The 14,617-nt window shown below is 37.2% G+C and overlaps 1 protein-coding gene across 8 annotated transcripts in view; it reads left to right on the plus strand.

Annotated features, from left to right (window-relative positions):
• The window catches only part of lef1 (lymphoid enhancer-binding factor 1), a 70,625-nt gene that overhangs the window by 45,621 nt on the left and 10,387 nt on the right, over nt 1-14,617 (plus strand). Inside the window, exons 5-11 of one of the 8 annotated variants that reach the window (XM_041260932.1) lie at nt 1,450-1,543; nt 1,875-1,958; nt 4,459-4,578; nt 5,767-5,929; nt 6,492-6,599; nt 7,900-7,948; nt 8,790-8,830. In XM_041260932.1, the coding sequence (XP_041116866.1) occupies nt 1,450-1,543; nt 1,875-1,958; nt 4,459-4,578; nt 5,767-5,929; nt 6,492-6,599; nt 7,900-7,948; nt 8,790-8,824 (653 nt within the window). In that variant the 3' untranslated portion in view covers nt 8,825-8,830. The remainder of the gene's footprint in view (nt 1-1,449; nt 1,544-1,874; nt 1,959-4,458; nt 4,579-5,766; nt 5,930-6,491; nt 6,600-7,899; nt 7,949-8,789; nt 8,831-14,617) is intronic. The other 7 variants (XM_041260940.1, XM_041260950.1, XM_041260971.1 and 4 more) reach the window with 7 other exon arrangements.

Raw genomic sequence — 14,617 nt, forward strand, 5'->3', positions numbered from 1 at the left:
GTCTTGCAAAATTCATGCCAGCATACCATTTTATTTAAAACCATTGTGCCTGAGGTTCTGTTTTATTCTTTTGTATTTCCGTTCTCACTGTACCAGCAGTGGGAAACACCAGGAGGCACAAACAAAGATAAGCCACCAGAAGGCGCTCATAAAACAATTTGTGGGGGACAAGTTGAACTTGGAACTCGGATTGTATTCCAGAACTGTTAACAGTATACTACAGAATAATCAAAGCAACAGATGCTTGTTATCAGCGATGCTTAAGTTCTGCATTTTGTATTATAGAATATATGCCTCCAGAAGGGTGCATGGGGTTGCCTGGGGTATAGTGAGTAGTGGGTAGAGATTTATTATAGTTAAATCCATACCTTGTTTTATTTATTTATTTTTTTTAATACATTTGTGGAAGTTTGCAGTTTGCTCCACTATAAAAACCAATTCTGTATCACAATTTTAAAACTAAGTTAAATCTGCTCCAGCATCCCTAATTTTGAAGTCATTTTTTATTTTTTATAATGGGTCTGTATATTGGTTAATTACAAGCTGATTGTTCTGTGGGACCATTAAGGAGTTGATCTTTGACAGGTGATCCGTTACTGTATTTCTCTCTTGTAGTGATGTCATGTAACAGTGCAGACCCTAGGGTAGTGTAAACCCTCAAAATGCTGATGTTCAGGACAGGCATAAAGTAACATCAATAGGCTTCCTTTTTTTGTGATTGGAAATGCTGCTAGCCAAAGTTCCCCATTTTTTTTTTTCCTGTCAGCAACCTGTCCTGGGGGTATGAGTTTTAGGTAAAACATAAAGAAAAAGAAAAAAGGCAGCGATGCATTTGGGATTAGGATTTCATTTTTAATCTCGAGGCAGTTCTTACAGCTGTAGGGCTTTGTGTATATGGGATGTCAGTTGATGGATCCTTTCTGGTGAGTCTTTATTTTCCTGTTCAATATAACACGTGGAAAAGCTCTTGACCTTGAAGCCCAAAGGAATCGGCTGATGAAGAGCTTAGTGCAAACTGTAGTGACAATCATAAGCCAAATGAATCGTATCAAGTGTGAGCATTACGGGACAGAAAACGATTCTTAATTAACTACTGATCCTCTGTGGTAGCGAATTTCAAAAGCCTGACGAGCCTTCAGGGGAAAAATCTAAAAATGGACAAGTTGTCATATTCTTTCCATCTTGAGACAAGTTGTCATATTCTTTCCATCTTTAAATCTTCGGTTTTGCCCCCCCCCCCCCACCAACTCTGCAATTTACATAACACTGTTTATTTTGTCTCTTTTAGCAACAAAAAAATTTCAGCAGCAAATTGAACAGCTGCTTGGTTCAGTGGAAATAGAAGCTAGCATTTCTGTTATTTTAGGTAGGCAGGAGAGGAATGTGATGCTTTTATTACTGGCAGTTCTTTAACTGGGTTGTTTGTCCTGTTGTCCGGCTTCCTTCTAGACATACACAGACATCATCATCCTGGTCCTGACATGGCCAATTTCTATTCGCTGTCTCCTGGAGGAGTTGGACAGATTACCCCACCTCTTGGATGGTCAGTTCCTTGCCTTTTTTTAAATTTTATTATTTCTTACTACATTTTTTGGTTTTAAAGGGTACAACTGGAGCAATAATTGTCATTGGATAGCAGAAAAGTCAAGCATTTGACAAATTAATTGTGTCTAGCTTCCTTTTTTGTTGAGTGGTTAATATACAGACATTTTCTTCTTTTTTTTTTTTTTCTTTCAAATTTTATAACCTTAAAACTAAATGTTTTGCGTGGTATTGAAACAAAAGGACTTAACAGCACAGGTAGGTCAGCAATACATAATTGCACAGGGCCAAGGATTCAGTGGTTTGATAGTCCCTTTTCTTTGTGACCTCAGGCAAGGTCAGCCTATGTATCCAATGTCAAGTGGTTTCAGACAACAGTACCCCTCCACTCTCCAAAGCGACACCCCCATGTCCAGGTAGGTGCAGGAGGCGACTAGCTGCAGGCACTAGAGGGCAAGCTGCTTTATCTCTGAGCTTCCCTGCAGCAATGCCTGGGTCACTCAGCAGCAGAACACACCCACACAATGAAGTTCGTAGTTGAAGTGATGCAAGGGTGGGTATAAATGATTAGTGAATGTTGTGTTTCAGACATTCACGCAGTTGTGATTATTGTTATTATAATTATTATTATTACTACTCCTCATTATTACTCACTCTGTGTCTTGAGAGGGGTGCCTTACAGCAAGTTATCCACAATAACGACATTTATGTACCAATATATGTCATACTAAATAGATCTTAATAATTTCTAACATCTTTAGAAAGTTAGGGATATTTCTAAGGGAGGAGAGCAGCTTTTTGGTTACTGTTACTCTGTTGTGGGCTCACAACCACTGTTCTCATCCACCATCTACAATAAGTGATTGATGTAATTCAGGAATATGCTTCCACCATACCTTTTCTGCTGTGTGACCCAAGCTTTCTACCCTGAATCTACCAGCTGCAAAAGCTCATGGACGTGCCAAGTCACATGCTTTTGTTTTTTTTTAAAGATTTCATGTTTATCTAGATATATATAGGCTATATATATATATTATATATATATATATATAATATAGATATATATATAATATTATATATATATATATTATATTATCTATATATATAATATATATATATATAAACTTATTAAATACACACACACACACACACACACACATAGACACACTGCTGTGCAAAAGTTTTAGACATGTTGCATTTTTCTTGCATTATGGTCATCAACAATTTAATCAAAGCCTCCTAGTGTTTTCTACTATTATAACCTTTTATAACCTGGACTTGCATAAAAAAGGAAAAACTTATAGCTTGCATCACTCGATTTTCAAGGTGCGGTATACGAAGCATAATCAGGAAGCACAGAGAAACATTGTCTGTAATTCACAAACCCAGGACAGGAAGACCCAAAAAGCTGTCTAACAAGGATGAGCAATACTTGAAGATAATATCCTTAAGGTATAGAAAGACGAAAGCACTGAATTGACAACAGAACTGGCAGAAGGCAGAAATGTCATTATCCATCCATTAACAGTCCAAAGCACCTTTGACCATTGTTCTATAGTCCAATTTCTGGGTTCTTGTGCATATTTTAGCCTTTTGGTCATGTTCCCCTTTCTTTAGAGGTATTCTTACTGCAACACATCCTTTAAGTCCTGATTTCAAGACTGACCTTCGTACTGTTGATTTGATGGACAATAACACCTGTTTCTTCTGCCAGTTCTATTGTCAATTCAACGCTTGTCGTCTTCCTATTCCTTAAGGATATTATCTTTGTGTTGCTCATCCTTGTTAGACAGCTTTTTGAGTCTTCACTCCTGGGTTTGTCAATTACAGATGATGTTTCTCTGTACTTGTTGATTATGCTTCGGATACCATACCTCGAAACTCGCTGATGCGAGCTATTTCACTCAATGTTTTTCCTTCTTTATGCAAGTCAAGGTTGGTATAATGGTAGAAAACACTAGTGGAGGCTTTGAGTAAATTGTTGATATTCGTCATGCATCAGAGTAGAAAAATGCAACATGTCTTAAGATTTTTGCACAGTAATGTGTATGTATTTGTGTGTGTGTATATGCTCTGCAATGAAAACTGCTGCTGCATCCCATGCTTGGTATAAAGGGAGGTTGCAAAATGTCTGGATTGTTTATTGGAATGCTTTATTGTCTACTGGAGATCTTGGTGGTGATTGATTTGTGTTCTGCAGCATTACTGAAAGCTTTACATGTCCAATAACTTTCCCTTGAACAATTACCAAAAGAACAAAGAGGGGGAGACAAACATACAAAAATCTGCAACAAAACCATTTTTGTTTTACTAAATATATTTTATGCACTTTACCAAATTGTGAGATCTGTTTTCTTACATTGACTGTATAAACCGGCGCACAGAAACAGGAAAGTGTAGGTTCTAAGAACTCAAGTTAGTGTGCCACGTGTAAGAACGACTCCTAGAATAATTTTCAGTCTTTGTCCCTCTAATCAAAACTACACAGTTCTCCAAGTGCTTACATAATTTTCAAGTGCTTTAAAATTATAAAGGGCCAGAATTAAGAAATAATATCAGAAATCCATAAGGTTTGCCTGTTTTAATGAGCCCCTTACAGTTTGCTATGGGATATTTCATTGTGTAACAGACCTAAAACAAAATTGCAATTTCTGAAGGACATTTTTCAGTGGGTGTATAAATGTGTTCTTTTTTGCATTTCTGTGCTGCATTGGTGGGTCTCTGGTATAAAAGTGCTGTCTTCTGTATTCACTGGCTGATTCACTTACTGGGGCTGGCTGGGGTAGAATGAGCTAGCAAAACTATTTCTGTTGCTAAAGTTATTGTAAGGGATTTGTGTAAAAAAACAAAACAAAACAAAAAAAAACATATATATATTTTTAACATTCTTTTATTTAATTTGTATTCATGTTGTAGGTTTTCACATCACATGGTGCCAGGTCCCCCTGGACCCCATGCAACTGGCATCCCTCACCCTGCCATTGTGAACCCTCAAGTCAAACACGAACACCCGCATGACCACGACCTAATGCACATGTAAGTGGCTTGCTGTTCCTGGGGGACGCACAATGGAGTTGGAAGCCAGAATATGTTTTGCCTTTTAGTCTCCCAGATATTACAACTAAGGCACGCATATTCATTATTGTTATAACCTGCTGCGAAAGCAGCATACTAGACTAGAGTGATTACATCAAAGCCATCAACAAATATTTTCAGTGAGGCTGCACATTTGTTTGGCGCCCACTGGAATAAGGAATTGCTCATCTTTTTAAAGCCTAAAAAATAAGCGCTAGCAGGGTAATAGCTCTATTTGATTATTTTGACATGGTTTACATACATTCCACCTAATCCCTTGTAAGCAGATTGGAGACCGCTATAAAAAGGCAGGCTTTGGGTGTCATCATGGGACGTAGATATGATTTGTTGGTACCTTAAATTTGTTTTCTCTGCTTAGCAATTTTGTTTATTCGGCAAGCTTAGCGGTGAAAAAGTGTTGTACCAGGTGCATTTTTTTTCTCAACTCAGTAAAACCATATGACATGGGAAGAATCTAACAGTTTTTCATAACAGTTTGAAAAAACACAAGCATATACCGTTATATTTACCAATTCCTAAAATACAGAATTTCTTTTTGGTATTTATTTGCACATCTCCATAAACAGTTTCTTTTTTTCTTTTAAAATGTAGACATGCAACAGCATTGCACATTTCAGGCATGGTTTGCTTTGTAATGTGGATGCTGTATTTGTCCTGACTTAATTATGGAATGAGACTTCTGTATCAATAGGCTTCCAAGCAAAATGGATCATTTAAGAAATGCACACTGAACCTGGGTAGATGTTGTTATATTTGTTCCATCCAAAATGACACACATGAGATCTTAAATTGGAGGATATACTGGATTCCCTGGCTGGCTATATCAACTGTGAGAATCGACTCAATAGGCAAACCCAAATGAATTTAAAATAAAATCATTGGCTAATGCATTCCAGCAATTATATACCAAAATCAAACTAATATAAAGGATGCAATTGGAATCTGATGGGTGTGCATTGTACTCGTCTGCTTCTATTTTTAACCTCATTTTAATTTGCACAATGCTCGCATCAGCTTGACATTGCCATCTATTTATTTATTTATTGTTTTTGTTGCCTCCATGGTAACCAACATCTTTTATCTGGCATGTGTTTTAATTCCCCCCCCCCTGTTTTTTTTTTTCTTTAGGAAACCTCAACATGAACAGAGAAAAGAGCAAGAGCCCAAAAGACCTCACATCAAGAAGCCTCTAAATGCTTTTATGTTGTACATGAAAGAAATGAGAGCAAACGTAGTAGCGGAGTGTACGCTGAAGGAAAGTGCAGCCATCAATCAGATCCTGGGGAGGAGGGTGGGTACAGCCAGGCTAATTCATACCACCCCTGCAGGAGTTCATGTTTCTAATTAGCATCTCTTTAGGAAACAATATCATGCGTAATCCCTAGTACTTTCTGCTTGGATTTATTGACCCAAAATATACCCCTATAAAAGTAGACTCAATTAAAGAGCTGAAGCTGACAACGAATACTATTCGATCAGTAGAATTATTATTATAAACAAAATGAAAACATGCAAATTTAATTTACAGAGCCGTATTGTACTTTTAAAAGTAACTACAGCTGTAGCTATTAAAATTAGGCCTTTTGCCACAGCAAAATAGTTTCAGGCATGTAATTGCTCAAAGCATTAAAGGCTGTTAAATTTAAACCAGTGTTTTGATAACAAATCAGTGTTTCAACTGTGCTAACCTTTTCATCATGGGTGCATTTTGTGAACTTGATTTTGAAATTGAAACAGTTTACCCTAATGACACCAAGTCTTTTTTGGAACGAACTTGAAAGTGCATGCAGAGTGACCTTTTTGACCAAATTTTTTGTCCCCCCCCCCCCAATCACTCATTTTATATTAAACAGTGGCACGCGCTAGCCCGAGAAGAGCAAGCTAAATATTATGAATTGGCCCGGAAGGAAAGGCAGCTTCACATGCAGCTTTACCCAGGCTGGTCTGCAAGAGACAATTATGTAAGTACCAATACAGAGATTGAAAAGAGAGAGGCGAATGACTGAACAGCTAAACTATAGTTGAGTAGAGTGTTGCATTAGAAGTGGCAACAACATCCAGTATTTGTTTTTGAGCTTTGTCCTTTTTTTTTCTATTTCACAGATAAGATTTTATTTTTGTTCTCAATTTTATCTTTTGAAATACCATTCTCTTTTTTTGGTGGGGGAGTGTATGATTCTAGATCATCCAGTTCTATATCTAGTTCTAAGATAGATAAATGGAATGATTTTAAAGTGCGCTCACCCACTGCTCAACACACTTTCAAGTAACAAAGCTCAAAAATAAATGTTTGTATTTGATGAACCATTATTTCGGTTTGTGTGTATGTAAAGTGTGTGGGAGTGTATGAGTGAAGTTGTCAAAAGTGTGGCTCCAGCACTCTTATTCACTACACCGTTTGGAGTTAGGCTTGTGGTGTTTACCTGCCTCCTTTGGGTACCTTGGGCATTTTTCCCTTTTTTTCTTCACTTTTTCCCCCGCCCTGGTTTTTTGTTGCTGCAGTCGTATGTGTTGCTACGTGACTGTTGGCAGCGCCTGGTTTTAAGAGAATGGTTTGAATATGCTGCACATTAGGAGCAGTAGAGAGACTAATCACTAGAAGATAAACAAAAAAAAAAAAAAAAACTGAATTCATGCAGATTCATGAGCAGCCAGTTTTATTTTTTGTCTGTTTGTTTTTCCTAATCCTTGTTTAGTATTGTTTTCAGAACATAGAAACCATTTACATTTTTATACAGTTTTTAAAAAAAATAATTTATTGAATTCAACAGTGAACACAATAAGTAATAGATGACTTATTTGTGAATATGCCTATAACAAATATGATTGTAGTTCAGTTCACCATTGATTGTTTTCCCATCCCAGTATACTGCAGAGACATGTTCAGCTGCCTTCAAAACCATTTTGTCGGTCACGTTGTTATTCCTCTTGTATTAATTAGGGTTGAAGATGTTAATACTTTTTGGCTAATTGTTTACCACTAGCCTTGTTTTAAGTATCAGTTTTTCTTCAGAGTGCTGCTTCATGGTTATCCATTTTATATATTTTTTAAAATGACGTTTGTAACAGATGTGACTGCCTAGCAACAAAAGGTTGAAGTAATATGGGTTTCTGGTGGTAAATATTCCAGAAAAAAATGGGGAGAAATATTACAGATGTCCAGCTGGTGGTGGGTGAACATTGCAAACTTGAATTAGAAAGTGGTTTAGTGAGTATGAGTGCTGGAGCCACACCTCAAGTGTTCACCTGGATATTTTAAAGGGAAAGAAGAAGAAGAGGAAGAGAGAGAAGATCCAGGAAACCACATCAGGTAATTGCACTGCCCTCGCTATATCCAGCTGTTCAAGCCTGCTGCACTGCTAGCTCAGTGTTTTCTAGTTCTGGTCTGAGTGAAGAAAACTAAATATGAAAAAAGAAATCCACAAATCCAATAGGTGATATTGCAATAATCCTTCATGTGAATTATAAATAGTTTAGAATAAAAGTATGGGTAATGAGTTTGGCTAATTTAGATGTGGAGTTTTATTGTGAATGGGTTATTATCTCTGATTTTTGTGAAGCTATTATTATTATTTCTTCTATTAGCTTCTTGTCCTGATTCCATGCATTTTTCCTCCGTCCATGCAACCTGTTAGCCGCCAAAAGATGTCTATCAGTGTTTGGCCTTCATGGAATAAGTATGTGGTGCCCGCCTTGCAGGTACATTGTGGTGACAGGCTCTCGTGCAACTTGATTTCACATCCAGCACCGTTGTGCGCACTGCTGTTTTTTTTATTATCTGTCACCGTCTCCAACCACCCCACTGCTAACCACTCTCTACAACACGTAGACTTGCGGGATTCGTCTGTGAAGACGTTTTTATCTTAACCTGTGCAACGTTTTTATTAATTCCAAATTAATCAATTTATAGTATTTGTTTGTGCTACTGTACATACCTGTGAAGTCAGAATTTTTACTATTCAGAAGAACGATATGATGACGAAGCCGTTTGGTACGGAAGACTCATTAAAAGGTCTTTCATGGTTTTAAGTCCTCCTTTGCTTATAACCCTAGCTTAAAAAAAAAAAAAAAAAAACAGAACATATACTTAGATGTCTTTCTGTATGCAAATAAAGTTGACGAGGAGTATTAAAGGACTGAATGTTCTGCAGGTACAGGCCAGAGAATGAAAACTGCGTACATCTGAACAATGGTAAGGAAATCTAAAATGGTTCTCCCTGACGTTTCTTTTTATTGTATTGAATTCAAGAAGTCTTCTTTTTTTTTTTTTTTAACTGTGGATTTACACACTAATACTTAATGTCTAGCTTATAAACATCATGACTGTATTTGTACAACCTTAAGTTTATTTTTATTTTTTTTCCATTATGGAGATATGAGGATAATATTTAAGTCATTTTTGTGCCTTGGATAGAAAAAAAAATCAGTGTTTTTATTTGGAGGGAAAAGGGTTGTATTGTACCTTATTTTGAACTTGGCATAGAGTAATAAGGTTGTTGGTGGGCTTTTTTTATTGCTTTGTTCTCTACCAAAAGAAAACATACCCGACTGCCATCTTTTAAAAAAATAAAAAAGTAAAAAAATAATAAATGGAAATGGGGGGGGGGGGGGGGGGGGGGGTTAAGCAATACTGAGCTGATCATTAGCAGTGCCTAGCGGAGAACAGATTGCCATCCAGTCTGATTCGTTGTGACATACTGAAACTAATATGCATAATTCCAAGAATACAACAACACTCCAAATGCACTCAATGTATGCATATCCTAATAGCAGGATTGAAGCTGGCTTAGCAGACTGCAGTAACATCACTAAATGAACACGTTTTTTGGATATTTTCTTTATCCTTGCTCTCGCTACCAGTCTGTAGCATGGATTACATTAAATTGGTAGTTATTTTTGTTGAACTATGTTCCTGTGGTGGTTTTCAGTTCAAGTTCATTTCTCGCCAAATCTTGCATTTGTCAGTGTGCATTTTAGAAAAGTACATGTAAAGACAGTAATGGACATCTTTTATTGGCATTCTTTCGGGCATTCCTAAGATTAGAAAATGGGGGGGGGGACGGGGGGACCCAAAAAACCTTGTGATTTCGTTCATCCGTTCAGCAATCAATTTTTTAAAAAAATGTTTAAATCGTTGCATCAGATGTATTTTTAAATTGTAACTAACATATAGGTCCAATTAGATTTTTCCCCCACCCACAATTGTGGTTCACGATTGTTAATTTACTACCTTTGACTGCACCGTCTGGATGAGTGTTACCCAGGTAAGAGGGAGGAAGCAGCGTCTGCTGGATGTATATGTTTGGAGAGACTGCAGCTCCTGTAATGGATACTGCCCAAGCTCCTTTTCTCCCCACCCCTCCCACCACTCTGCAGACTCGCAGCCCTTTCTTTGAAGCCTAACCGCAGCAGAAGGAGCAGTCATTGTTGCTCTTTGATTGTGCCGCCTTGGCCTGTGGATTGGGCCTCGCTGAGGCTTGCCTGGTTTGGCTAGACTTCAGCTACTGCCCCCAGCAACATCTCAGATGTGGGCAATTCCCAGTCTCTCTTGCACATGCCTGTGGTTTCTTGGAGGGATCATGATGTGACCCTTTTTTATATATGTCTGATTCGTGAGAAGCTGGCTCGTCCCAATTGAGACTCAAAATGATTCCACTTGGAACTTTTAAGCAAAATGTATTTTCTGTTTGTTTTCAAATGAAGCTTTCGAAACACTTAAAGTACAACACCTACATATTGCATGCTCTTACAGTTTCACGTTGTTTCACTGTCTTTTTTTTTTTGTTTAAAACAAATTTTCAATTTGTCTCTGCCTAACTTTGTATACAGTATTTTTCCATATGAAACCTACTTTTCTTATTTCCATTGCTGCAGTAAAAATCAGCCTGAGAGAATTTATTCTATTAGATGAGACTCTCTTTTGCCTAGTGTGCTTTAAATGGTTGCCTGTGGTCTAATAATTACTGTACTGTTAGGAAGAACAGTTGCAGGCTATTGGTTAAATGCTTTTGGCCTCTGGTAACCAAAGATTCAATGTGACAAAGATCAAATGCAGATACTGTCTTCTATTCTGTAATGCCTCCTACAAGACAGAGGGTTTCAGAGGCAGTTAAGAATTAATGTTTTATAGATTATATCACCATAATCAGTTGCATGTGGTTCCCAAGTCTCTGTGCATCCATTCTCCAAAAGTAAAGGTTAGTGTACCTCCTAAAGTCCCGAAACCTGAATGTTGTTTACCAAAGCTGCTCTTTGAGACAGTGACGCAGTCATAGCCCGCTCCCGAGGGCACAAAAATACTGGGCTCACAGATCTTGTCGCCATTGACCTGACCAGAGAGCCTTGTTCAGATAAGTACATTGTTGCTTTTATCTGTATATATTTTACATTTATTGTGTGTTTACACATTTATATGTGAATTTAAACTAATCGCTGTTATAGTTTTTACTACTTATGCATGTTATGTGCAGTACAGCCTTTTGCTTGTTAGGTCCCGCTGTGGCCTTGTGCCCCGCTTCACTCCTTCCCAGGGATCCAGCAACATAAGTTGACTGACTTTGTGCTCTCCCCCCATGCTGTGTGACTCTGGCTGTAGCTTAAATTATTTCTCGTTTTTGCATTTTAGCACAATACAAAATGTCTTGTATTATTTCTGCAATTGTTATATTAATGTTTTTGTGAGTGTTCTCTTTGTCTATTGTTGTTGTTTTTTTTTTTTTTTTTTTTCTTTTTTGCAGATACTATGCACAGGCCTGTCTGCAACGTGGTGCTAAGCACACACGATGCAGCAAGAGCAATGCTCTATCTATCATTTTATATAGTGCCCTTCTAGTGTTCACATCGCTGAGCACTTCACTTAAAAAAGACAGTTCTAACAGTTAAGGCAGCTCAGTTTTCTTAGCCGATTAGTGATGAGTGATGAATGAAAAATACGATGAATTTCTGATTTTATTAAATTAAACACCAAAACCGGCTTCGAACGATTAATAAACTGCACAATTTTGATCGATTTATTATACTATAAAACTTCATGTTTTCTTTATGGTCGCTCCTCATAAAAGTTACTTCCACATCTCAGCCACTTTCGATTCCAGGGATTCGCTTCAGGCAACCACAGAAGCGGCTCTCCCTCTGGGATTTGTCGTGCAAGGACCTCGAGCCCCGTCCTCCTGTAAAGCTCCCATAATGCATCACGAACAAAAACATACAGGAAGCGTAGCATCGTAACTCTTCGTTATACTTGTCAGAGAAAGAAGGTGAGCGAGTGTTTTAAATACTGTAAGTTCATAAATTTCAAACTATTACCATTTTCTTTACAATTTATCAATCGCCTTATTAATAATATTTCGTTCCACAAGAGAAAAGCGGCGGATATTAAATTATATAAATATACGGTCAGTCCATGTCAGATCAGTCACCCTCAAAACCGAAGCAAAGGTTCATGGATGTTGATATAAATATGTATTTATAAGTGAGCTACCCAAAGTTATTGTATTGTTTTACTGGGACTTTCATTTGTATGTATTTATGTATGTATCTATTATTGTTGACTCGTTTTCTCATTTAGTTTAGACAGCGAGACAACAGGTTAAATTACATTTTTCTAAAAAAATAGTAAACAGTGTTTCAGATTACTATTGTATTACATTTCATGTAATATTAATAAATGTAGCGTAATACAACAAAGAATGGCAACCTGAAACGAAACATACAATTGTAATTAATTACTGACATTTATTTTTATAATATTTTGTTTTCTTTTTGCCATTCCTTTTTGTGTTAAGTTACATTTAATGAGTTAATAAACTTCCAGCCATTTTTTTATTATTATTATTATTATTATTATTATTATTATTATTATTTTCTGTTCTGCAACATTATCAACCTTGTAGTGGTATTGTTTATATATTGGTTATTGGTAGTGACTTCAATAATTTGCATACTGTGTGTTTTGTAGGTTTGAAAGTGCTGTTGAAAAAAGTTATTGAAGTTTTATTGTAGTTTTTTAAATTAGAAAAACTTTTTCCCCCTAAGAATGATGTTAGAATAATCGATGATCAGGATTATTTTCAAATATCTAATCGATAATCAAATCGACTTGTAAAAGTGATAATCGCTTATCAATAGTAGCTGACCAAAAGAAAGACTTGAGTCTGCATGTTGGATTTCGTCTGGGAGGGCATTCCAGGCACTTGGGGCATAACAGCAGAAAGCTCTCAAGCCAAATGTTTTGAGATTAGCTCTAAGGACCTATAGCATTCTTGCACTAGACGAGCGCAAATTGCGCTTCGGAGCATGAGGGGCAGTTAGGTCAGACAGATAGGTTGGAGTCAGATCATGCAATGATTTATACACTAGTAAAATAATTTTATAGTCCAATGTGGAACTTCACAAGGAGCCAGTGTAGGACTTCAGAATAGAAGTGATGTGCTCAGTTGATTTTATCCTTGTAAGCACTTCAGCTGCAGAGTTTTGACGCCGTTGAAGTTTTTGAGTAATTCACTCCTGACATGATGAATGCATGGATGAGCATTTCAACATCTCCTTGTGACAGCACTGGCTGAAGTCTTGCTATATTTCTAAGATGGTAGAGTATTATTAATGTGCTTGTTAAAACTGAGGTCTCTATCGATACTGTATTTCACTGACAGGTTATTGTGGCATTTTTAACTGACATAATAAAAGCTCTGAGCTGGGTTGCTTAGTAACCAGTTTAGGGGTCCTTCAGAAACCGCTGCCCAAATGTTGCCTTACTGTTATCAATCGCTTATTTATTTGGTTGCTTCTCAGTAAAGCCCCTTACACACTAGACTCAACGCGATGAGCGACACGACAAAGCAACACGAGAAAATCAATAATCAATAGCGCTCTTCACGACAAGCGATGTCACCACGACACAAATTCCAACACAAGTGATGAAAAAAATAAACTGATTCTATTTTTGCAAATTTGTTGAGCGACAAATACACAACTGAGCAATCGGAGAACACTGCATGTCACGTGGTTTGAAATAAAGCAACAGTTTGCCCACCCCTTGTGTGTATTTTATTTTTTATGTAGGTATTCATTTGTTGTTGTTATTATTATTAGGCTTCTAAGCCAAAGGCCGGGAAGCCTATTGTTATTGTTAAAGTTTATTTGTTTTCTTCCCAAAACTTTAAACTGCGGCTGTGTGTCAGATCAGGTTCTGAAAGTTTTGCTGCTGCGTCCTTGCAATTGGCGCCGTGATGCATTTTTCGATAAAACCTTTCGAAAACATCTTCTTGGGAACCGGTGAAGCTATTGATCTGACACTTGGCATATATCATCAGCATCCAAACCCGCATCAAGTTTGCGAAGCAGAGGTTTCTGAGATAAATTTTAATGTCAAAATGGCTGCCACAAATCTTATTGAAACGCGTCCTTAACAGCAAACCGCTGCTATTTGAACACCGTTTGACCGACAAACTCCAAACATGGTAGTTATTGTCCCAGTAAGAATGGAATGCAATATGTCAAAATGGTTATGTTTTATAAAACAAGATGGCCGCCAGGTGTGTGTTTTTGTCTGAAATTTAAAACTGCCTCAGTTGACACGGTTTACTTGACTAACTAGAACCTTCACAAGCATCATCCTTGACACACTAGCAATACAACTGACTTTTAAGAAACTTGCGTTAAACAAGATGGCTGCCTGATGCATTTTTGAAAAAAAAAAAAAAAAAAAAACCTTTCAAAATGTTCTTCTGTGGAACAGTTCTAGTTGCTGATTTTAAACATTAAGAACTAAACACGCTAAGACGGGTACTGATACTGGGGCTTGGGAGCCGTAAAACTGCCTGGCAGTTCTTGTTATTATAATAATAAAATACGCAAGGGGTGGGTACCCCATCACACACTTTCACTGAAAATGGAGGTAAAGATCATACTTGCAGTACCTAATTTCCCTGACCTTTAATAATAATCAGACACTTTCTATTGCTTTTGTTGGTAAACATAC

The sequence above is a fragment of the Polyodon spathula genome, chromosome 1 (genome assembly GCF_017654505.1).
Source record: "Polyodon spathula isolate WHYD16114869_AA chromosome 1, ASM1765450v1, whole genome shotgun sequence".
Lineage (NCBI taxonomy): Eukaryota > Metazoa > Chordata > Actinopteri > Acipenseriformes > Polyodontidae > Polyodon > Polyodon spathula.